At 40.6% G+C, this 26,283-nt stretch overlaps 1 protein-coding gene across 1 annotated transcript in view; it reads right to left on the bottom strand.

Annotated features, from left to right (window-relative positions):
* astn1 (astrotactin 1) overlaps window positions 1-26,283 on the bottom strand; it is a 212,818-nt gene that overhangs the window by 81,256 nt on the left and 105,279 nt on the right. Inside the window, exons 15-16 of the mRNA XM_068748822.1 lie at window positions 23,353-23,480; window positions 1,246-1,350 (exon numbers count right to left, since the gene is read on the bottom strand). Of these exons, the coding sequence (XP_068604923.1) occupies window positions 1,246-1,350; window positions 23,353-23,480 (233 nt within the window). The remainder of the gene's footprint in view (window positions 1-1,245; window positions 1,351-23,352; window positions 23,481-26,283) is intronic.

Below are 26,283 nucleotides of genomic sequence, written 5' to 3'. Positions count from 1 at the left end.
GGAGATGCAGTAGGTGTGACACGGATGCATTTACAGTACTGTGGCTGCACTTTCAAAACTACTCATGATGTAGAACAGGACAAAAATCCAAATCACCAATCACATTCTTCTTGTCAATATGAATGAATGCAACATTTTAACGGCTCACTTTACCCAGCAAGCCAACTGGGTAAAAAGGACATGGGGAATACCTGACAAAATGCTCCTGTGTCATCCGACCTCGTCTCAGAGGAATAACAGAGGCAGAGTTTCTAATCAGAAAGTGGGACATGAGTAATGTTGCTTTGCACAATCGTTTTTTCTGACTTCATAGCTTCTAATTTGTCTGCATTTGCGTTACATTAACAGAAAACACGCAGACACGGGGAGAACGCACGGACGCCACACAGAAAGGAATCAAACCTGGAAACCCACTGTGCCACCGTGCCTCAGAAAGAACACTCATTTGTGGTTTAATTAAAAAGCCCATGCATGACCCCATTAATTGGGTTGTAATTATAAGCAGTAGAGACGCTGTGTGCTGCCGCTGGGCTTCTCTCCTGCTTGGTTGTGCAGCTTTTTACTTTGGTGCCCTTTTCAGGTGACATTTCACTCATCTGTGATCAAGGGGATCTTGACCCTCCCCGTTTATTGCGCCTTTCAGGACCCTCTAAGCATTGCAGCTAAACAGCAACAACACAATTCCATAACTGTGTCAAGTGTTTAATGTGATGTAATGGACCCAACTTCAAACCCTCTGCAACACGTGAGGGTTTTACATTCTCAAGAGCGTTTTCTTTAGCATGAAACAGCCTGTCTGATAAAAACAGATTTAATAATATGGTGTTTTCTAAACCCATATTTTCTACACACTTTTACACACTTTAGCCCACATTTATCACACAGAATCTCAAAAAAGGAAACAAATGAAATAAAATAAATAAAGTTTGGCATTGAATAATGAGTGGTACAGTGTCTTTCAACAAGATAATTGACAGATTAATCAAATTATGACAGACTCACTAGCTCTTAAACTGATGGTTGATCAGAAATGAAAATGAGGTTCCCAAGCTGTTATGATGAGCGGCTAACCTTGACATGACATATTATTTACAATGTGGTAAATAATTGATAGATGTCAGTCCTGTTTTCCACATGGAGAACGTGAGTTTTCTCCACAGGGACCTGGAATTGTTCTTCCCCAGCTCAAATGCATAATCAGCAATAGCTACTGATATATGTAGCCGGAAGCGACGAGTGTCTTACCTTGGGACAGGACCCACTGATTGAGTTTAACGTGGTACAGCACAGACCGGAGACTCCAGTGCTGAACCAGAGGATAGCCAGACACCTCGCTGTAGTTCACCATACCTGCCGTAAAACAACAACAACAACAACAGGCATGTTAAAGCGTGCCTCAGTGAATTTCAGCATCACTGCCTACAAATGGACAAATTGGGAATATCAATGCCATATTTACTCCATGAGAGAGGACTTCAGAACTACATCAAAGGCTGGCCCGACGTCTCATTTGTGTTTATTCCACCTGAAGAATCAAGTGGAATATTCGCTAAATATTAATATTATATTAGATGGCAGGAAAGAGGAGCAAGCAGTTTATGGTGATCAAAGGGATGTCTGATCTGCAGGCTTTTAACACACACACACACACACACACACAAACACACACACACACACACACACACACGTGAAATGGCAGATTTAATGTGATTACGTTTAAAATGACATGATCATTCCATTAAACTATATGTACTTCAATATCTGTGTCGTACCGCAGAGACTTTAATCCTTCCTCTCTCACTGTCAAACTTCATATCAATTGTCTTTCACGTTACACAAAGTTCCTGCATGACATTGAACATCTAATTCAGATGATGATGAAAAATACAGTCTTTGTTCTGATATTTCACATTATTATGTAATAGTACAAAGCCTCTCAATTTACAGTGGGACAATATTCAGTCACTGTTGCAAACAGAATGTTCCTCTGAGTATTCTGATTCTGATTGGTTTGTAAGCGTCCGACAAAAAGAAAATATTTTGGAGTAAATGCTGACGATGATCTTAATGTGACATTCTAGACTCATTCAAAGACAGTTTTGGCCACACTGAGAAGTCAGTCATTGATCATCTGATTACTTATTCATGTGCATCAACACACCACAATGTCTATAACCCTGGAATGGATTGTTCTGTCTCACACACAATCTTAAAGACTGATAGATTGAATATTGAACAATATAATCCTGAGGGTAACAATGCATTCTTACAGTCCAGACAATGTTAGCCAGTGCTTGTTGTTTTCTACTCTAAATGTGAGCTCTGTGCTAAACCTGCTGCTGGATCGTAAAATCCTAGGCTAATCGATACCTGATCAAACCGTCTGTCTCTCCAAGCTCTTTATATTTAATGCCATCTGGTAGCAGGCTTCTCATTGTCAGCCAGCACTGACTCCAGCATCCGTTAATTATGATGACTTTGTCAACTGGGTTATAAATGGGGACTCCTGCCAAGCGGAGACAGTTCGTAAACCTGGCGCAGCTTAATGAAGAGTCATTTCCTGTATCGGCGTCACACGGGTTTTACCGCTGCCCCATCCCTTCAGGCGAGCAGCAGTAATTGGCCCGCAGTCTCTTCATTCCAATGGGAGCAGTGAGCATAGATTTAAACCAATCATTATTCAACAGTCACACATCTTCCACATTCAGACAACAACATTGTTTTTTTTTTGACAACTCAGGAGATTATTTTATTTCAAACTTATTTCTGCTAGACAGCCGATCTTAGGGACGTGGCAAGCTTGTCATCAGCGTACTGAAAGTCCTCCAGCAGGCCACGGTGACTGGGAGCGGCTGCAGGTCCCAGTGCAGCCTCATTGGTGCGGCGGGAGTTTGTTACTCACCTGTAAGGAACCTCAGGGTTCAGCTCACGCCTGCATTTACTGTCGGAACAACGAGACTCTTAGGTCATCCAACCTTCTGGCTACACGGCTCTGACACAGTAGCACCATGTCTTTGGGCCTGAACAACCCCTTCCCATCAGACGAAGACTTTTAAAAAACGTATTTTCAATAGGATCGACATATCAGTCCTCGTTTTGCTCATGGGCGGTGCGGCTGAATTTATATTTAGTTATGGGGGTTTCACACTAGCAGAAAATGTCTTTCATAAATAACATTTTCTTTTAACTTCATCCACTGGTTGTGTTGCTTGCTAAACTTTGGTCACAATGACAATTTAGCTGATATACAGCAGCATCAAAATGTTTACCACATTAGCAAGCACACAGCTGAGGCTAGGACTTCTGGGAATGTCATTAGTTTGGCAGGTCATTAACCAAAATCTCATCAATGTGATGAATAGCCAAAAACAAAACAAACCCCCAAATAAATAAAAATAAATAAATAATGGAATCACTTAGATCATCCTAATTTCTCAGAAGGGGGATTGCGAGTTTATATACAGATTTGATTTCATCCATCCAACAATCCAATTATAATCTAATTATCTAATAAGCATGTAGCAGATGAATGCATATTTTCTGATTGATTCTCAGAAGCATGAATGTCAAAGACTTTAAATGACTAACGTTTAGTTATTTTAGTCTGGACTGAACCAAAGCACTGACTGAACGTGTCAGATGCCCATTAAAGCAGTTTTGTCTTTCAGATTCTGATTATTAGGCTGCTATAATTTACAGAGAATACGTTTTAATCTAAAACAAATGGCAAATTAAGCTTTATTTATTTTACTTAAGATGACAGAAAATAAAAGTAATTTGAATCTGTAAATGGATATTAAGGGATTTAATATTAGATTCATTATTTTGTTTTGTTTTAAATATGATTTCACTGAAATTATTACAGAGCTCAGTCTAATTTTCAACACATTGTCTAAACTACTCAAAACACTTAATGTGAAAGAATAGCCTTCCACAAGCATTTGGTTTTTTCATGCTTTCCAAATGTCCATTTCAAGTCCGGTTTATCACTTGCATTGATTTTGCATAATGAACCAGTTCTGCGTCCTGCTCAAATAAATAATGCCCATTTCCTCTGCTTGAAGACACCACATATTTATGCAACCCATGGTCTAATCAGATGCCATTCAGGCATCGTTTTCCACTGAAAAATGGCCTGTTGTCTCCTCCAAGGGAATACTCAGTGGCAGATAAAACACAGCACATGGATCTGCATTGGGACGCACGGGATAACATTTATTATGCTCTACACGGGAGCAAATCTAGCTGAGAGGGCTACGCTGAATATAAATCACATATTCTTAGTGGATATGATATGGTGGTTGTAAACCTATTGCAAAATATCTATGTATTAATGTAATATGTAGGGATATTAAAATTAATCAACTATAACGGCTTAAACTAATAAACCGGGCCAGTGAATCACTCAGCCTAGGTTTCAACTGGTGACAGGTTACTCCCTCAGTATTGCATGAGAACGCAGGAGTGAACTTTAGCATCACTTTTATCGGACCATTAGCAGAGCATAAATCCCCTCATCTCCCGTAGCAACTGACAAGTTTTGTCATGCTGCTGCGATGACATTATAGCCATGCATCACGATGCCCATCCTCACCGTGTAAACAAGATCGCTCAGAGGCTTCTGGACGATGCTCGGCACTGAGACGTTTCCTGCACCCAAAGGCAGGGAAGAAGAGAACAGAACAGCGACAGAGGAAGGGAAAAGATAAGAACTGTGCTTGCATGTGTGTCCGAATCAGCAACACAAAGAGAAAGGCAGCCAAATTGGATGCGCATGACACAGAGAGCAGCAAACGCTAACAGGGGAGGAAACAGAAGCATCGCCAACTCCACCTCCTGTGCAGCCTGCAGCTGTCAGTGCGTTGTGCACAAGTGTGCCAGTGAACAACAGAGAATTTAAAAGGAACAAAGATCTAAATGGAACAAAAGCAATGAAATCAGTTTTGCACATCCTGTGTTTAAAATAGAGCTCTGACAGGTTACTTGAAAAGCTTATAGAAGGCATCACTGGAATGAATTTTCTTTTGGGCAACACATTCTCGCAATTAGTGTGGAGCTCAACTCCCCTTCCTCATTGTCTTACAGAGAGCACCTTCAATAGAGCAGCGGAGATCTGGAGAGGAATGATGTCAAAACACGCCGTTAATGATGCGTCTCATTATTCTGATGAGTTAAGATTCTCGATCACTTTTTGGATTGGTCATTCAGTAATTGTAAATAGCCCAGAGTTGAGACTCTTATATGCTGTGACTTCTGCACTGGATTCTGATTTTGACCTCATGAAGGTCGTTGAGAGAAGGCCGAGAGTTTCCTGAGCTGTCATCAAAGTATATATATATATATATATATATGCAGTAAATCCATGGCTGGATCATCTATTTAAAGCATAAATATATGAATACACAAATAGACATGACACATGAGGAGTGCTGGGTGGTGAGCAAGGCCAATAACAGTTCCTTAACAACTTAACAACAGCGCTGGTAAATGGCAGGGGCCCGATGCAAACTAGGACCTTGATAAATAAGCCTCTAAATGCGATGTTCGTCCATCGTCCTCACCTTCAGCTACATCCATTTATCCCCTCTTATGGGAAACGGCTCCCCGGAACAACAGATATATTCCCCGTCACAGATCCCCAGCCCCCGCCTCCACCTCCCTTAGTGAAAATGAATAACAAGCCCAAAACATATACAGTAGCGCAGCGTATTCTTCTTTTGGCTGAAAGACCTCGTCTCCCTTTTAGCCCTGGGGTGCTCTGCTCTCATTGTCTGACAGAATGATTAATCTGACTGAACTTCACTTTGCAAACATCCCAAGTTCACCGGCTCTCTCCGTGCAGTCGGTGCCAGAGCCCTTCAGAGAGGCCGCTTTGTCAGGGCCGCACTGTGTAATTCATCTGATTTCTATTGTGAAAATACAAAGAACAAAAATATCTCTAATAATACAACCTTGCAGATTTAAATGCCAAGAAAATAAAAGAGCAATCCTTTCAGGAAAGTAGCTGCTGATGAGCACAAAATACTGTCTTGGCCTTAAAGGAGACATATTGTGAAAAACTCACTTTTCCCATGTTTCTACACTATTATGGTGATTTTGGGTCATTAGCAACACAAAAACAGCAAAGTACAAGTGTCTGGGAACTGCGTTAACCGGTGTAAAAAGAGTATAAGATGGGATTTTTTAATGACCAGCTCTAAAACATTGTCAACGTAAGTCCAAATGTTTTTGTTTAAAGAACAATGTTATGCCTTATTTTGAACATAAGCCTTAAAACATTAAATGCTATGCTTTATCTTAGTAGCACTGTTCTGTGCTGCATGTTATAAATAATTTAATCTCTCTCCATGTCACCAGCGCCATTGCGGTTGTTTCCTTTGTTGCGTTTATTCATTTTTTTCGGCAAACACATTATTTTGGAAGGCTGGTCTGCATTGATCAGTCTCAAAAGCTTTACTGTTAAGAAACTCCACCAACACACCGACTCCGATTCAGTTTGTCTTTTCATGGTTGGTGTATAAAGATACCAAGAACAATCCAGAACCTTTTGATGATGTGGACGGTGTAAATCCAGTTAGGAGGGGAATGAGCTGCTTGGGGGAGGTCTATGCTCTCTGAGTGCTTTTCTAGTTTCCACTGTTTTGACTGCATGCTAAAAATGTTTCAGTATCTATGGAAGTCACCACTCCATTTCTCAAAGGTCTGTTTTGTTTGACCCCCCCCCCCCCCCCCACACACACACACACACACACACAGGTAATGGGTAATGAGCAAAAAACATTTGTTGGTTGGACTGCAGTTCTGCCCCTCTCAACTGTGACAAAAGAGTTTTGCACAAAGTAAATGCCATAACTTGTGTTGGATGATATTTTTCTATATTTATTATTTAATATTATTTACTTGAATACGTGTTAGAGTTATTTTGCTTATTTTCATATTGTTTAATGTAACTGTTAGGTGTAGAACAGTCCCATCTGGTGGGCAGCGATGTTTGCCCCCCCCTAAAGGTATTGTGATGTCACTGGGTCAAGAGGTGGAGCTACGAAGGTGATAAATAAACAGTTCCGGAAAGCGGAACAGAGTTGGTTTTGAGGAGCGCGCCGGACCACCCGGTCTTGGCTGCGCCAGAGAGAAAGCATCCGTGCCTCTGCCTGCTTCATTTCGATGCGTTTAAAATTTAATATCACAATGTTAGAGACTTTATCCCTAACATTTATTGGTCCTTCGAGCCGCGAATCCAATATCACGTGAATCCACGGTCCGGAACGTGCGGCAGGAGTGCGGACGCACGCGGTTTCTGCGCAGGCATGGCGATGGTGAGTCGACAACGCAGCGGGTCCTCGGAGAAGGCCCCGTTCACGTTTCGGTCCGACGGAGGATCCGTGTGACGGAGGAACAGCGGGAAATACGCATCGATGGACGAAGGTAAGTAGGATTAAGATGTTTATGTGTGTGAATGAGTGAGAATGGAGGTCGCGCGCGCGGCGCGTGCTTGTCGATTGCATGTACGGGTTTCGTCTTAAACGTTATCTGAGGAAGGAAGTACTAAAACGGGACTCATGTTATTTATGTTTGCCCTGAAATCCCTGTGAGATTTCTAAAACTGGTTTGGAGTAGCAGACCGAATGTAAAATAGGACTCATTTTGTTTGTGATTGCCTTAGAATCCTTGTGATTCTTAAAACTGGTCTGAGGAGCAGACTGTAAAATAGGACTCATTTTGTTTGTGATTGCGTTAGAATCCTTGTGATTCTTAAAACTGGTCTGAGGAGCAGACTGTAAAATAGGACTCATTTTATTTGTGATTGCCTTGGAATCCTAGTGATTCTTAAAACTGGTCTGAAGAGCAGACTGTAAAATAGGACTCATTTTATTTGTGATTGCCTTGAAATCCCAGATTTCTAAAACTGATCCGGAGAGCGGATTGAATATATGGCCATTGAGTGTAACGACAAGTAACGTGTGTATGTATGTATGTATGTATGGATGCTTGAATGCTTTTAAGCAGAGGAGCACATGGGGAACTGTAACATAAAATAGCATGCTATAAAAAACTAAAATAAAAATTGTGAGCAACAGGATAACTTGGGTTGCAGAATGTCTCAGTGAGTTCTGCAGGCCTCGACTGGACATTCGTGCAAGAGGGGGATAACTTCCCAGTTGAAGATAAACATCTAGGAAGGTAGATTGTTTGTACATAGATTATTTCTAGCAGAGAAGAAGGAAAAGGTGATGTTTTGGTAATTAAAGTACGAGAGGATGTTTAATGATGGAGGAGATTTAAGAAGGATTGAGAAGGTCGCTTGGATGGAGTGGAGAAGAACACCAGGAGGAAGAAGCAGGAACCGGTGAGTATATGGAAAGTATTGAGAATGTGTGGAGGAACAGCTAAGTTGAGGAAAAGAAACCAGAATGTGGTGTGTGTTGGAAATGTAACGTAAGAAATATGATGTGTAAAGATTGTTCTGAGCGTTTCAGAAGGGACAAAGGAGCAGCATGGAGAAAGAGACCACATGGCACCTCCAAGATGGAGGCCAGGACAAACACAAAATGGAGACTTTAAGCAGAAAAAGTCTTTGTGAATTCCAAATTAGCATGACAGAACCATCCATGCCTGTGCTGTGAGAGAGTAGCTAACTCTTGCGGCACAGCCATTTGATATGCAAATTTTTCTGGAGACACCTTTTGTTTGAGAGAGACCGGCTGGTTGCAGACCCATGTCCATGGTTTGTGGAATGCATAGCCACAAAAGGTCTTCTGAAACAAGGGCTGAATCCATGAAGACATGTAGCAGGAGTTCAGAGTTTGTTGATAGATTAAAAACTAAAGTAATCTCAGGATCTAAATAAAATCTAAAATAATTGGTGATGATTCAACGGCGGACAGGTAATTGCACAAACACACGCACACATCTAAAGGGACTTTTGACTACGGTACAAGACAGATAAGGAGGTTAGAGACTGACTTCAGACTGAAGGAAGATGAGACGACTAGAGACAGACTTGAATCAATTCAGATGTGAATTGGGAACTTGACATTTGTGAATATAACATGTAAATTTAATGCTTTTTCTACCATAGCAGGAGGGTCCCGGACTGGACTGGGAGCAGATAAACTCTGCCAACATATGGGTTCTCAATAGTGAAACGTGAAATGAAGGAAGGAAGAGGTTCAAAGATTTTATCGTGTGTCAATAAAGAAATGTGTTTTGTTCTGAGTTGCGAATGCAGATAGCAGCTCCAGGAACACCAGGAGAGACTGCTAAGCTGTGATGCAGAAACGACAGCCAACGGAAGCGCTGTACGGTCGAAGGAACATCTCAGACAAGTAACAGCAGAGGAGAAGCCTGACGGACTGGAGGCGATGAACCTTCCAGCCAACACATGGCACCCTCAACAGGAGCATCTCAGACAAGCATAGGGTGAGAGGCACATGGAAACACTTTTGAACTGATTTCATCCCAAATTGAGTGATGTATATAATATGTTGTGAATGTGATGGAAGAGTAGGAATTATTTTGAGACATTGTATTAACCAAGTTAGACTAATGCTAATAGAGTAGACTAGATTTACTAATGGAAGTAAGTTTGAACCATGGACTACGTTCATAGTTCAAACAGGAGGGATTGCACAGCAGTAACTAAATCAATAATTACTCTGGAAGAATAAAAATAATACTAAAAAAAAATTGTTTGCTGTATATATGTGTAGAATCACTAAATCCTGTTCCAGTAGCCATAATAACTAGTTATAACGGTAATGATTTTGTGAATCAGGTGGTAAGATGTGAAACAACACGCAGATCAGATGTCACTGCATATCAGAGCGCTAGGCTAGTGTAGGGAAGGCTAAAATGAGGTTTGGCCAATGCACGGAAGAAACTAAAAGCCATGGATGCAGTACATCGATTTGGTGAAGAGGAAGCGTTGAGTGAATAGATGAAGCACACTCTTTCTGAACGATGTCCAGAGAGCAAATGATCTGCCGAAGTTTTTCTTTGTCCCGACAGGAGGGCGAATCTACAGAGCGTGTTTGGTGTCGGCGTCTTCATGGAAACCATCAGGAAGCAGCAGACGGTCCGGACCGAGGAACGGAGGACCACTCAGGGTCATGCTGACGACACCAACGAGACGTGAACATCCAGAGTTCCTCCTGAATCCATCCGTTGCACTGCAGGAGGAAACGTCTCTTGCCAAACTGATCCAGAGATGCAGACAGGAAGTCTGATCAGAAAGAGGTGGTGAGAGATTGAATCACACTCATTTTAAGATCCGTGAGGAAGAGACCCTCACAGTGTAACGCAGGACAAGAACACTGACAGTGAAGCTGAATCACTCTTCAAGAAGATTTGCTGATGGACAAGGAACGAGAACAACGAGACTGACTTAACACCGAGAACAGTTTGCATATTCCAAAGTGTAATCTGTTTGAATGTTTGTCTAGAGAGGTGTGACTAGAAGAACGTCATAAAGTAATTTATGCAGATTAGGAGAGTTTCATAGGAATAGTTAACCAACACCTGGTATCGTTATACTGTATTAATTGCAGCTGTCAGTAATTTATGATTAAGTGGAGAAGCGTACGATGCAATTAGAATCCTAAAATAGATCAAATAACACTAATGAGCAGGATGTAGATTTAAATTCATAAACTAAATTTAACTAAACAATTGCTATTTGTTGATATTCCAATAGGCATAAAATTAGTAGAAAGATAGGTTAACAATTATACTAAAATAGAAATAATAAGTCTACAACAACGTAAAAGTGTATAAGCATATGACTTTTGATAACGTTAGAGTAAGTAAAAGTAGCTAAATGATAGTGACAAGTTGAGTTAATAAGACAGTAAAAGATTGTTATGATTATCCATCCATAATATAGATAGACATTGTAATAATTTAATCTAGAGTTCAGAATGTTCCAGATGTGTTAAAACTTTGGAGCAATAAAGATAAAATAATCATGTCACTGTTTTCAAATTTCAGTGTAGAGAAGATAATGCTGGTAAAATATTAAAGTAATTCAAACTAGGAGAAACATCGGTAATGCTCTAACGTAGGATTTGTGAATAAAGGGTTTGACAGTAACATTTAGATTGTGGAAATGAATGCTGTTTGTTTTTGTACTGATTGGATTTTATGTTTTTTCATGTTTGTTTTCCTTGTTGACGAGGAATGAGATGTTTGACATTGTATTAGGAGGATTGTTAAAATGCCTGAATTGGGGGTCGTTAAGATAATCGCAGGTGCAGCTGGATTGTGGAAGGAATTTTCCCGTTTGAAAGATGTATGCTATATGAAGATGGAATCTGCAAACTACGGGTTTTTCGCCTTCCTCCCTGATTCAGGTCAGATCTTGAATGTAAGAACTCAGATCATGAATGTAATAACTCAGGTATTGATTTTGATTGTACTGATTTTGTTCTGTGATTGTTTTCTGATAGTTTAGTTCAAGCATGTTTAGTTAACACTGAATGTTTTGTAGAAACCAGAAGAATGTTAGTTTTACAATGAAAATACAGGAGGGAATGTTAGAGTTATTTTGCTTATTTTCATATTGTTTAATGTAACTGTTAGGTGTAGAACAGTCCCATCTGGTGGGCAGCGATGTTTGCCCCCCCCTAAAGGTATTGTGATGTCACTGGGTCAAGAGGTGGAGCTACGAAGGTGATAAATAAACAGTTCCGGAAAGCGGAACAGAGTTGGTTTTGAGGAGCGCGCCGGACCACCCGGTCTTGGCTGCGCCAGAGAGAAAGCATCCGTGCCTCTGCCTGCTTCATTTCGATGCGTTTAAAATTTAATATCACAATGTTAGAGACTTTATCCCTAACAATACGTTTGATTATTGATCGATGGAGTAGTGTGGTTTTCTTAACCTGATCAATTGAAAGGATTTATGTTATAATAACAGCAATAATATATCCATATATTTTTACAACTATACAATTGAATATGTAATGTTTGCAACTTAAGTCATGAACTGATCAAACTGACAAATTCAGCAACATGGCAATAATAATAGCAACACGCTGCAGTCATGAAATCAATAATCTGCTGGTGGTGACTATTGAAAGTTATTTTAACTTTTATGTTTTTTCCAGCATGTGCTGAAATGTTGATCCTGGCTACATATGGCGCTCAGGATCAGCACTGGGCAGCTCCATTGGTAGTTGGCTACATATGTAGCTGTCTAGTGCTGATCCTGAAAGAGCCGTCTTTTCCGCGGCATTGACTCGAGGAATGTTCTTTATCTTGCCCACTTCGGTTGGTTTTTTTGGTTTGCGCATGTCCATGACAAGACAAGGTGGTGGTTTTTTGGTTTTGCTTTGATTTTGTGTCGATTATCTTTGTTCATCCGTGATGATTGCATTTCAATGGAACTTTGCCACATTATTAGATGTGTTAATTTATTCCCATCACAAACTTTGGTTCATACCGGTACTTATGATTTTTCTCATTTACAGTATGGCTTTATCTCTAGCAATTTTTAAGTTACAACCTTTTCAAAATGGAATATTTTATTGCAATTACTGTGGCGGCTAAAGAGTTAAATAAAAAAACAAATAGTTATTTAACAGCATGTTAAGGAGTAGTTACATTTATTTTACATTAAATGACATTACATTTAGTTACATTTTTTACTGTGTTACGGTTTACATTTGGCCTTTGGAGGGCAAACATAATGCTAATGTGGCCGTTGGAGAAAATGAGTTTGACACCGCTGCTATGGATAATTTAAAATAAAACATAATTCAATAGAACTCCATAAAAGACGGCCCAGTTGAACTGAGACAACATTTAACAGGAATTTATAAAGGTAACACTCCAGCTTAGAATGACAACTTTTCTTACTCACAATACCGTGAGTAAGAAATTTTTGATAATAAAAGATAAAAAAGAAAAAAAGTAAGAAATATAAACTGTGATGCTGTCGTTGTCTATGGAGGTCACAACTACACTAATGACGCTGATTAAATGCATAAAGGCAGATGTGTAATGAGGCTAAGTGTGACTCATGGTGATATTAAATGTACAAAGAAGTCCATGTTATACAAAGGACCTATGGATGATTTATTTCTGCAGTGACTTGTCGACATGTGTTATTTTTCAAACTGTTATAGGTGGGAGAGTCTTGGGCTTGGAGTGCAAATCAATGAATCCTAAATCAAAGTAAAACTGGATCAATATTCCAGCTCTATGAGAGACAGTGTGAAACAGCCCTTTGGGATGTAAACTCTCCAGTCCTAATATGATTCCTTCAACGAAGAGCACAGTTCAATTCCCAAGTTTTGGCTGTGTGATTCGTCTTTGCTCGTCTGTCTGCTCTTTCCCTGCAGGAATAGAGAAATGAAAAAGACGAGTTGAGCTGCAGGAAGGTGAGACCTTTTCTCTCATTCTCTTCATGCAGCCGCATTGTCTAATTTTCCAGCACCTTGTCACACAGAATTACTTTGTTGTGTGATTATAGTCAGGATAAAGACTTTCAATGGAAACAAGACCGCAAGGGCTTTTTTGAAATGCTCCTTTTAGACAGGATGTTTGACTGTACTTGTACTCTAACATTCTAATACATATATTCATCATCTTCATCATCCCAATGTGCCGGTCGTCTCCACAAAATCTCATGAAACTCTGATGTGTTCAATTTAGGAGCTGATCAGGAATAAACGCATGCTCCATTCTGCCATGGGCTCTTTCCACCAGGTTCCTTTCTGAGGACCTGGTTTTAAGGTGATGCAAGTTATAATAGTGGCCACAATTTCCCTGACCCATGTGGTATTTTTACCATGAATGCCCTCTGTATGTTAGGAAATAGTATCCATAGTGGGCAATATGAAGCAGAGGTATGTTGAAAGGCAGCACACGGATGCAATATATTTTACTGAAATGTTTATGACATTTTGATTCTCAGTGCCGAGCAGAAAGTGGAAAACATTTTATGTGTAAAAATATTTTTTGCTTCTGTGTGTTTTGAAAGCTTCTGTCTGTCCATATTAAATCCAGGTGGGTGTTTTCACACACATGACCTTTTATCGATCAATACTTGAGGATGTTCACACTATAACTGATTCATTTTGTTCACTTTATTGCTGCATTAAATGTGACTCAAGGTCTTGTCAGCCAGAAGTATTAAATTAAACATGTCTCTTATAAATTAGATGGCATAGTTATTTATGTTGATGAAAACGAATGAAAAATGTTCATCAATGATCATTTTCCAGTGATGAAGACAATGCTGGTATCCTCAACACTAACTGCGATTATTGAGATGACAAAAAAAGATTCAATTTGAATATAGTTTAAAATAAACTTGACCGAAATCTCTCTTTATTTTCATCACTAAAAATGTGTGTGTTTGGTTTTTTTCCCCTGTGTGTGTCTGGAAGGAAGGATCTCGGCCTCCAGCCTGCTTCATCTGGGAGTCGACGAGTGACAGCATCCAAAAGAAACCGAGGGATATAGTATATAGCAGTTTCTGTGATCAGGGATTCAGGTGCAAATTACATGGCGTCATGTCACAGGAAAATTACTTACAAAGCTGACAGACTTGAAGGCTTAGAATCCCAAACTAAAGGTCCCAGTTCTAATGCTGGTTTTCTGAACAAACAAATAAATGAAATAAAATGCTGAGGAAATACGCTATAAATTGAGTTACCTTGTTAAAATGTGAGACTGTCCCACTGGGCTGGACTTAAAGCTGAGATCACAGCAGTGGTGTAGCACGTTAGCACACCCAACAGAGCCCTGCAACTTTGCCTGGAAGCGGTTTGTTAGTTTAGTCGCTTCTCTAAGCAAGTTTCATACGAATACGCTCAGGTAGGAAAGTAATCTTATGGCTCATAGAGCCCCATTAACTAGACCAGCCTGTGCTCCATTACGCTCTCTGATAAGTCTTGGAATGAATGATTTAGTGTGAAAGGAGGGAGTGAGTGAGCGTAATAGAACAGGCCAATTCTGTAATAACAGGACCATTCATCTAACAACGAACAAGAGAATAAACAAGAACAGACATAAGGACATAAGCTCTTCAGTGGCCATCTCCTTCCAGACCGGTAGATACGACTCACACAATGTGCTTCCACTAATCCCAGCGTGCTCTTCTTATCGACATGCTCATTGTCAAAATGTCTTTGGTGCTCTCAGAAGCATCACTGAAACCATGTCCATGGATGACATGAGTGTCGTTGTGAAGTTAAAAAGATTTATCTCTGCTCTGTGAACTTTCTTATTGCACGATGCAATAAGGTCAATGTGCCTTTTCATGGCAAATTTTCTCTGGACATCTTTTCTGAAGTTGCCGCTCAAGTAGCATATGCAGTATGCAACATGATCAGATCATCTGTAATTAGCATTTTGATGGAGGCTTGCCCTTGTTAAACCCAAGACATTTAGAGAGTGTTAAAGAGTATTGTGTTTTGCACACATCACCATTGTGTTGACTTGGCACAATGGTGGTTTAAGATACAGCTAATTGCTGTAAGGAACCCAACTCACACACCATGGACAGGCCCAAACATACTGCAATTAGGCCAGCAGATGTGGCTTGTGACAACTCAAGGTGATACTCTTCATTTCCACAGTGATGAAGGAAGGCTGAGGGGACCTTCATCACCAGCGGTTCAAGATTAGATGCCAAAAAGGTTGCAAAAGAGACAGATAGCTCTGTGATTGCTTGCTCACAAGGCCATATGCTCAGGCTTTAATTATGAGAGACTTTGGGTTGAACTATGTGTCACTGCCATTCTGCCTCCTTGGATGTATTGCTGCACAAATCTTCTTTTTCTACAAATCAATCCAGCCATTAAAAGTATTAAACAGACAGCTGACACACTTGTTCACGCTCATTTACAGCTTCTCTTTGCCTTATTAAAAGGTGAAAATGACATGACAGGAAATGGAAAAGGCTGTTCTGATCCCAGACGACTTCAACTTACCGGTAGTGAGAAACCTTACGAGCGTTCAGAGACACGAGCAAACCTGAGAGCAAAATTTTGCTCTCAGGTTTGCTTGTGAAATTATCGTGAAGCATGAAATTATCAAAACAAATGTTGACATACGAGTGATTTGAGTTACGAGCTCGGTCCTGGAATGAATTATACTCGTATGTCAATGTGTTACTGTACTTGCATGTAGCTTGAAGGGGGATAATGTTCTTGAGCAGAGCTGAGATTATTTGTTAAAATGCTGAAAGTTTCCCCATTCAGTTTTAAACATCATTATGTTTGCTTTTATTTTGAAGGACAGCGGTCACACAGTAATCATTGTCACTAATATTAATAAAGAAAAACACATGATTTAACCTTAAGGAGTTAAAAAATAAATGTAAAGTCAACACAATTTATCTAATTAATCTTCATGCTTCGGGGTTTCTTGTGTGTGCGTGTGTGTGTTTATGACAGAATGTGTGTGTTGTTAGGAGTCAAACAAGGTGTAAGCGATGAGCTCTATGTGCCCTTCACCGACCTCTAAATGAAAAACAACTACAACTCTGTAGCCTTTGATGGAGAGGCTGGCTGCACAGCGGATTACAGGAGTCATTATTATTTATCCACCCAGCATTGTCCTGCTGCAGAACTTGAATGGCCTCCGCAGAGAAATCATTTCTCACATCTTAAAAACGAGGTCTGAGGAGGGACATTCTGAGTCTCATTACGCCCAAGCTGCAAGTCGCCACAAGGCAAGCTGCTCTATTACAGTCGGCTCAAGCTCCCTCCCTCTGGCAACATGCTGTGCCCCCCAGCTGTATTAATTATCCCATCCAATGTTGTCAGCTAATTAACTGACGTTTAACACAGGAAATGGCTGCAGCTATTCAATGTAATTAACCAGCATCAGGGAATAAATTAAAACCCTTCCTAAATGTGATTACCACTGAGGGCCTGCATTCAAAATTGAATTTTAGTTGTGCTTCACATCGTATATATGAGTTAAGGTTGAAAACAGAAATTGCTAAGTAGCTCATGCATTTACTCTGCAAGCCAATTCATTTCCAATTCCTGCAAATGAAAAAGCCTCGTGGCAGGAGATAAGAGTTCAACCTTATTGACAGAAAATATAGAAAATGCTATTAATTCTCAAAGGGCATCGCATCCATATAGAATGGAAATGTAATACAAAACAGGAGCGTAAAAAAAAAAAAAAAAGAAATATTTTGTCAGGCTAATTAATACATTTTGAATTAGGATAGATATTTCTGAAGGTCAGATTATGTGAAGAACTCATCCAGAGAGAAAGAGCTTTTACCGCCTCTTTAGAAACAAAGTCTGCTCTGCGTCTTCCTCAAGCACAAAAACATCTAGTGTTCTACTGAGGCAAATGGACTGCAGAGATTCCCAACATAGTAGCTTCAAACAATTTAGCTTGAGGAATGGTTGGCTGCAGATGTGATTCTAATTAGCACAAAAGAGGAACATTTAAAAACTTATATTGTGTCAAAGTCACCAAAACTTTCAAGCATTTTTTTCAGACATCACTGAGGATTCTTTACAGATAGCGGTGGAAATGTCGTGGATCTAAAGACTGACAAAACCCATCTCAACACAAGACTGTCCAGAGGATGTCATGTATCCTGGTTCTAACATTATTATTCTTTTTTTATATTTCTGTTGAGGCACTCCAAGTACTTGTATAAGGACAAATAAAGGATAGTAAGTCTTGAAAATGTCAGCAGAGACAGGACATTTTCATTTTTCAGAACAGGAAAGCACTAAAGACAAGAGCCCCATGAAGACCAACAAAGCACACAACTGATCCAGTATATAGATCAAAGTGATAAAAAGTGTTGTTTGCAACTTCCCGGTGGAATAGTGAGGCAAACATGCTGCATATCAACAGGTAATATAAAGGACCGAGGGGACGTTGTCCTCCACACCCTTGTGTGAGCTGTTATGTTGCACTGCACCCAGGTGTGGCTGGGGGTGAAGGGACAGACGTCAATCCTGCATTGTATGTTGCTGATAGATGGTGTCTTAATCCTCCTCCTCTGTTCAGGGATGGTTTCTACAGTTTGACTAAAATAGCTTCTTTAACTCTCCTCCCAATCTGTCTTCCCTGGCTAAAACCTGGACATTACTGTCCTAAGTGTCGCACTAAGATAGACGCTGGTCCACCCGCAAGACAAAACAGAGCAAGGTAGCGTATGCTGTCCAGGGCAGTGAAGAATGCAGTGACTTGGACATTGGGGAGAGCAAACAACCACTCCACAAGCGTATGAACAACACCGGAGAGACAACTCCCCAGGACAAGACCCAGCAGCCACCTGCACCTGAAACACACAGGACACTCCTTTGAGGACAGGAATGTCCAGATGTTAGCCAGGGAAGACAGATGGCTTGAGAGCATAATTAAAGAGTCATGAAGGATTAAGACACCATCTATCAGCAACATACAATGCAGTATTAACCTCTGTCCCCAAATTCCACAACCCCCAGCTACACCTGAATGCATATCTGCATAACATTTTGCATGCGGAGGAGGGGGGGGGGGGCAACACTCTCTCTGGCTCTTCTTGTTCAATCCACGTCTTGACTACAGTCGTTTGTAGAATTTGTGTTGAAACCTATTATGGGAAGATAAGACCCCCTGCAGGCATGACCTTCCATCACTGCCACCAATTATATCAAGGCCTTATAAAATATAGATTATGTGCCACCTCAGCGCTGACATATTTGATGGCATGTAGCATGGGGAGTGTGTGGAGGAGTGCTGGGCAGACCCAAGGGGAGGCCAAGTGGAATATGGCAAGACAAGTGGAATACAGTAACGCAAAGGCTGACCTTGACGAAGACGCCATTGGCTCAGGCTAATAGAAAAATAATAAATAAAATCAGGGCAATTTCAAGATGTGGTGTGATCAATTCAAATCTAATCAAGGCTCTTAATATTAAAATGCACCAATTGTAATGATACTCATTGCACAAAACTGCACTCCAGACCAATAACCCTGTATTATTAAGGGGCAGGACCTACGTTTGGAACAATTGGCATTTAACTGTGTGTCAACCTTGCTGCGCAAATGTGAAGCCAAATGCGAATATATAGTTTGCAGATCATCCAATTGTGATTTTACACATTTCAATCAAATATTCAAGCCAATGAAACCAACAATATTTTTGAATGTCAGGACTCCATGGCATTCATCTACGATTATCCAACCTTGGAATCGTTATCATTAATAACTGAACAGAACCAACCACGTGCCTCTGAAATGCATGAATATATTGTGTGTGCATCGGATGTAGTGTCATTACATTGTTACAACTGGAGGACAAGCACAGGTCGAGTCCATCCTGCTGGCGCTTTGACCTTTACCCTGCGCTGGCTCTGCTCATCCCCTGCCTGGGCATTGCAGTGAAAGATTGCTGGAGTTCATTCACTTGGAAGGACCTCTATTCGGGTTTCACTCGTTGCTTTCATTTGCTTCCCTGCAAACTTTCATTGTCTTCTTTCCATCTCACTTCCTCTCTTCTTGCTCTTTCTCTGCTTCAGTTTTCTTTGACTGTGTCTCTTTTTTGCCCCATTATCTCTCGAGCTCCATCTTAAGGGAAATCTGCTTAGCAGCCTTGAGAATGCTTGCTTTCCAATTAAAACAAGATACATTTGCCTTTCAAAAGCCTCCCGTTCTTCACTCTTTCTCCCTTTAGAATAATTGATGGAGGTCTCTGGCCTCATGATGAATGGCTTCCGAGCCCAGAGATGAATAGAAGGATGAATGAGTTTACTCCTGTGAGGGCCAGAGAGGGATGGAACAAGGAGTGCTGAGACCGTGACAAATATACTGACCATAGCAGTTCACCCTGACCAAATCAGCATGGGATGAAACGGTGGCATGTGCACATTGTGGCGCAAATCAAGTTCCTCTTGTTGACCATCATGTCTGTCTACCCCATGAACAATTACCTGAGCTGCACAATTAACTGCACGCACAGCAATAATTCAGACAGTTTCCAGGACACAAGTAAAAGTGGCGGCGGTCCAGGTAGTCGGGGACGAACAGAGAATTGTTGGATGCACTCAGTGGACATGTGCAGTAAATTGATAAGATGCCCCAGGTGACTTAATGTGGATCGTGCCACCACTTTCCTGGCCAAGGTTTCAAAACTGAAACAGGTTTTTCCTCTGCTGCACTAATTGTCATACATCTGAGACTTAATATGTAAGAACTGAATAAACTAGAAAAGCACTCAGAGAGCACAGACCTCCGCCATGCAGCTCATTCCCATTGGTTTTACACCGGCCACATGGTGGTCCGGATCGTCATCGAAAGGTTTTAGATTGTTCTTGGTATCTTTATACACCAACCATGAAAAGTGAAAGCGAATCAGAGTTTATGTGTATTTTTAACTGATTTAAATGTAATATTTTTTCCTGACCTCATTCTGGATCAGATCCAGAAGACATATCGGACTATCAGTCATACCGGTATTTATGACTGTGATTTTTGGTCAGTGAATTGAATGCATATTTTACACGATATTATTTTTTTTAAAAGCCTCCATTATAAGTAAATGGAAAAATCTGGATATATATACCAGTATATATATATATATATTTAAAATCCAGACGGGTATCCGGATCGCTCTCAGAATTTAATGGAATCTAATTTCGACCAAGATTTTCAGATTTTTTTTTCATCAAGATCCATCCAGCAGTTTTTCCGTAATCCTTGGCAAGAATCAGACAAACAAAAATAAAAATTCCGTCAAAAACAGAAACTCCTTGTTGGAGGTAATTGAATCCAAAAGAATATAAATAGCTGCTCCATCTCTCAAATGAATTATCATATCTCAAAGGAATGTGTTTTACTTCTCAAACCGTGTCTACGGAATTATGTTTATATTGAATATATTATATATTTCTGCTCCTTTTATGGTTTTTACTTTTTTCAAGATGAAGGAAACATGGAAGTTACAAGTTGTTTTCTTGAAGAAATTACAAATAACACCTTTATGCAATTACAAAATAATCCAGTCTGGGATTGCAACCTTGATTTGCAGGATTATGTGCAGCTCACTCTATTTTTCACTACAAGGACACAGCTTCTTCTTTTTTTTACTCTGAAAATGTCCCGGCTGGCTGCGTCCCCTTGCTTCCAGACTTTTTGCAAAAATAATCACTTGCTGGCTCTTGCTTCACTGAAGCATCGGCCACCCTGGAACTTCGCTCTCCTGGGTGTCATTGCCTCAAACGTTGGATCTGGATCGCTGCTCCCATGCGGCTCCATTTTGGATCATTGCTCTTTCGTGTTTCACATCTATATATTTTTTTGTCATATTATATATATATATATATATTTGAAAATGTGCTTTTCAAAGTCATCCTGATATTTCATTCTGCACATATAATATATATTAACATCAACACTGCATGTCTGGGAGAGTGACCGTCCCTGACGCTGTCCCCGAGGGCCCTGTCTCCAAGCCGTGGACACCAAGGGCAACACTGTACCGTTTACAAAGCTCACAAAGGCATTTTAATTTTTGGGCTACATACCGTAAATAACATTCTCTTTCAATAAGTTCTACTCTATTATTGCATCCAGTACATCTCAGTCTTCCTCAATTCGTCAGCAAACTACTGATTGCTTTTGAGGGCGCTGTCACCTAAAAGACCAGAATAAGCTAGGATGGAATAATAAATTATTCTAAATGTATTTTCATTAGATTTTTGCTACCACTGTGAACATCTTGAACAGTAAGTGCTGAAGTGCTCACGCATCTCCAGTTAGTTTCCCATGTCCTTTTTCTTTAGACCACCATATTACACCTTCCCTGCAGTTTCTAGCCTCAGGCGTCAGCTCACCTTCAGCATTGGAACCCTGCACCACTGCTACCCAGATTACACTGCGTGCTACTATGGTGCCCAGCTGGTTGCTTTGAAATGATGTCCCAAGTCACGGTGTTACTCTTCAATAGTAGCTGCTGCAAAGGCTCAACCCAAAGCAGTAGCGGTGCTGTGTTGCTCTCTGGTATGGGTCGGGTGCTCTTTAGGCCCAGGGGCGATGTTGGGATAAATGGTTCAAGCTATGCACTCAGAACGGGCGACAGGAGCTCAGGGACATAACATCAGCACATCCATTTAGATTAGATGGCTTTAATACCCTCTAAAGTGTCCAATATGCAGAAGTTGGAACCACTACTGATCATCCGACATTGGATCGGCTAACAGGTTGGACGTATCTTTGGTTGATTTGGTTTTGAAATGTTTCCCTGCCTGGCCTCGTATCGCTGCTATTACATCAGTGCAAGTGATGAACCCATCCTGCAATCTGCTGCTTCCGACGCTGTGAGGCAAGTTGGATGCAGCCACGCTGGTGCCCAGGATAAGCTCGGCCGGCAGGCAAAACACATTTCTTGGAAATATCCTTCACTTCTGTTGCAAACATGAAGAAAAGGGCATTACTTATGCAAGCTGAGCAGAGGGGGGGGGGGGGGGGGGGGGGGGGTTACCACCCTCCACTACATATATGAATGTATGCGCCTCATCAGACTCCTGCATGTTCTACAAATTAAAAGCCACCCAGAAAAACAGCACATTCAGCTTCTGACTAAATGGAGTGGTTCTTTAAGAAGTTAAAACACTTTTGTAGCAACTCGAACACGAATACCTGCCAGTTCCCAGCATGGATTTTAACATGTGGAGCATGAAACTGTAAAACAAAGCCAAGCAAAGTGAGGCGAAGCTCAGCGGATAACGAGGCACCCGGACGGACGGAAACAATCGCTGGCCTTCTGCTTGATTCCCTTGATATTTGTTGAAAGCCGAGAGTTTTCCTTCTGCTTTCCTTTTGCAGTGACGGCAGCTGTTTCACGTAGGATGGCTACATGCTGTTCAAATTACTTCATTAATACTCAAGCCGGGCAGCACGGTGGCGCAGTGGTAAGCGCTGTTGCTTCACAGCAAGCTTCAATGTCTCAAAGAATGTCTTATTAAAGTTGATAAAGAACATAATTGGGCTGGGTTTTGATTTGCCTTTGATAACTTTACAGTCTATAGTTAATTATATACTGTACAGTTAATTTATAGGACAAACAATGCAAATGAAGTAGTAATTCAATGATTACCTTTAAACACAACGTCTTATCCCCTTGGATCAATTTCAATATAATAAATATTAACATAGTTACAATAATTTATCCCAGGGCCTCTCTGCATGATGGTTTGCTGGACAGTGGTTCTGACCCAAAACACTGTAGACTGAATGTTGGCAACTCACCCAGCATTCCATATTTTATTTATTATTTTACAATAGATTTTTTGTTTTGGACTAATACAGTTTTTGACATGCCAGAGATGAAGTACTCCTGCACAGCTGTGATTTCACAGAGTGAATGATGAAATACAGTTGCACACCTGTGAGGTATTCTGGGTCGGGTATGGGGTCCGACAGCTCCTCGTGGCACTGGACCTCCGTTGGCACCGATGCCACAACCATGCCATCTGGAAGCTGCTGCTCGATGCCTCGGGCAAAGTTCTTCTGCCTAGTGGTGAGAGAGACAAGAACATGAGCTGTAAAGACAGAGGCGCTCAGTCATCACACCTCGGGCAGGATGGAAAACGAGGAGCCAAGGGGCGAGTCGGGAGGCAGACAAGAGACAAGAAGGTACAATGATATTATTTGATGACAAGAAAACGGCAACAAAAGTTGTAGAATTTTTAATAACTTTGCTTTGGACCATTTCACGGTTTAAATGGTTGATTTATAACAGATGCTATAAATCAAAGTGCCATAATCCATTATCAGTAGAGACAATATGCATGATAGAGCACTGTATCATTAATATCGCCTTGATATTAAGCTGACCTTGATGGAAAACCTTTAATAAAGTTGGTTTTACATCCATGATCAACTGTGAGGAAGGAATTCTGCTTTGCTGTGGAGCACTGAGACTCAAAAAGAGGGAATTTACTGAATCATGAGTCCATGTATAAATCTGAAACAGAGTTAAAACACCAGCTTATCTCTTTGTGTACGATAGTTAACTTGTTCTGTGGCTCATGTCTGCATCATCTACGGTCTAGAAAATCAAAAGCAAATCTGAAGCTACTGAAGAACGTTCTATGTACAGTTGTAGAGAAACATATTCCTGTTCGAAAAGAAATAAAAAACAAAGCTTCACCATCCAGTATCTGCTCACACTGATAGTGATTTAGCGGTCTGTAGCATTTTGTTTTATGATGTCACAAAATGATTTGTGGAAAAATATTGATCCTTTCAGATAGAAAATCATTTAACCATGCATGCAAGTCACAAATAAACATGAACCAGGCTCTAGAAGTTCTAAGCAGAGCAGAGCACATTTTTAATGTATTTGCTGATTGTTTGAATTTCGTGCATTATTACTGTTTTTTTATTATTATTGATAATTGATAATATTGATTTCTTTCCGATTTTTGTACATACTCTTGAAGTGACATCTCTTCTTAAGCTTCAGCCTGTGTCCTTATGGGAATTTCTGGCTGCAGCAGAATTGCCCTTGTCAGTCACGGTAAAATGAGTCAGAAGAAAAGGAATGAAGGCGGGAGGAGCCGAGCCGCGAAGCGACGGATTGGTGCATTAATAAGTGTGATAAGTATGCTGCTTACACAAATTGAAAAGTGATATTTCCTGGCACGCCATTGAAGAAAAATCAAGTTCTATTAACAATTATGCATGACTTTACAGCGCATTGAAAATTCAAAGACACCAACATAATTCTGCATCATGCTGATTGCTGTGCTGCAACGCGATTCGTCCTCAGTCAAAGAGCCGATGTCCTCATCTGTCTGCTGCTGTGAGTGACTCCTGGCTGAACTCACTCGGTTTTTTTTCCTACTCCATTTTTCTTTGTCTCAATGCCAGTAGGGTTCTCAACAAGGTTCCACGACAGCATGACGACCATAAATCTGCACGTTAATGCAACCAGGTGTCTTGGGACTAAAACTGATGAGAATTTATTGTTTGGTACTTGTAAAGATCCATCGCCGTGGCCTGCTTTCTCTGGAACCTCATCCGTTTTAGTGTGCTGCACATTAGAAAGCTGGAACCTAATGCCTTATGATTGGTGTTACTGGAAGCTTGGTCTTTCTCTTCAAACACACTTGGAGGAGAAACGGCAAGAAAAAAATATTCTGATTACATATTTGGCACTGACAATATCGTGAAATTGATCATGAGTGATATGTTAGACATATTTTCACTTTTTAAAAACTAATAGACGTGGAGCAAAAGCATGTATTTTTCTTCTTTTTTGATCTTCAACTCTAACAGAGAAAATACAAATTCAAATTTGTATTGCCAGGCAGGCAGACAGACAGATGGAACCCATTCCTACATCTGTCTCCTTAATTGTGTCGCTATTGATCCATGAAAGGAGACATACTAACATACTATTTTAAATACTGTTTTATTCTTTTGAAGGCATGGCACTAAAATGCAGAAAAAGATCTGATTAAAAATTTTCAGTAAATATGAAACCTACCCCCCCCCCCCCCCCCCCCCTCCCCCCACGCACACACACACACACACGTCTCCTTCTACCTATACTGTGGGAGCATTTGAAGCCATCAACAATATCGGACATCGGGTAGGAAATGAGACAAAATATTTTTAGTTGAATTCGTATTTTGCTGATATACTGAAAAATGCCAAATTACTACGAGAGAGAGAAACCCTGCATGAAATAAAAGTGACAGGTCCCTGTATTTAAGTGGCAGTTTAGCCACCGATTTGGTGTTCTCTCTCACTGGCTTTCTATTCCTCCATAAATGTCTGAATAATTGTGTTGCATTACACATCTTCTGCAAGACAGTATTTCTTCCAGTAGCTCCGACGAAGCAGTACCTTATTATATTATTGGAACATCACCCAATACAAGGCCACTTGTAATCTGCAGTAAAACATCTATTCTCCTCACAATGTTCATGAGAAACGGCAGCTTTCAATGATAATCAATCCATGAGGTCAGGACTGAGGGTGGGAGCGGGGAGGACTTTGAAGAATGTTGTTTGGTTAATCATTATGACAAATTAATTAAATGTTTGATGGGGGGGGGGGGGGGGTTAACCGACTCCACTAGCTGCACTTCCTATTTTAATTAAATAAGTGAATGAACAGGTTTCCAAAAAAATGATTTTGGTGGTGGTAAGGATGGTGGGGGTGAGGTGTCATCTAAAACCGTGGTCTTCATCGATCGCAAGGAGCCGCACAGATGAGAAAAAAAGGGCACTAAAATATTCATTAAAACCTGCTCTGAGTCTGTCATGTGAGAGATGAATAGAAGGAGGAGAGGAAAGACAGTGTTG

Source organism: Brachionichthys hirsutus, chromosome 15 (genome assembly GCF_040956055.1).
Source record: "Brachionichthys hirsutus isolate HB-005 chromosome 15, CSIRO-AGI_Bhir_v1, whole genome shotgun sequence".
NCBI classification, from domain to species: domain Eukaryota; kingdom Metazoa; phylum Chordata; class Actinopteri; order Lophiiformes; family Brachionichthyidae; genus Brachionichthys; species Brachionichthys hirsutus.
Note: the sequence above shows the minus strand (reverse complement) of the source record. Positions and strands in the feature narration are given on the sequence as shown.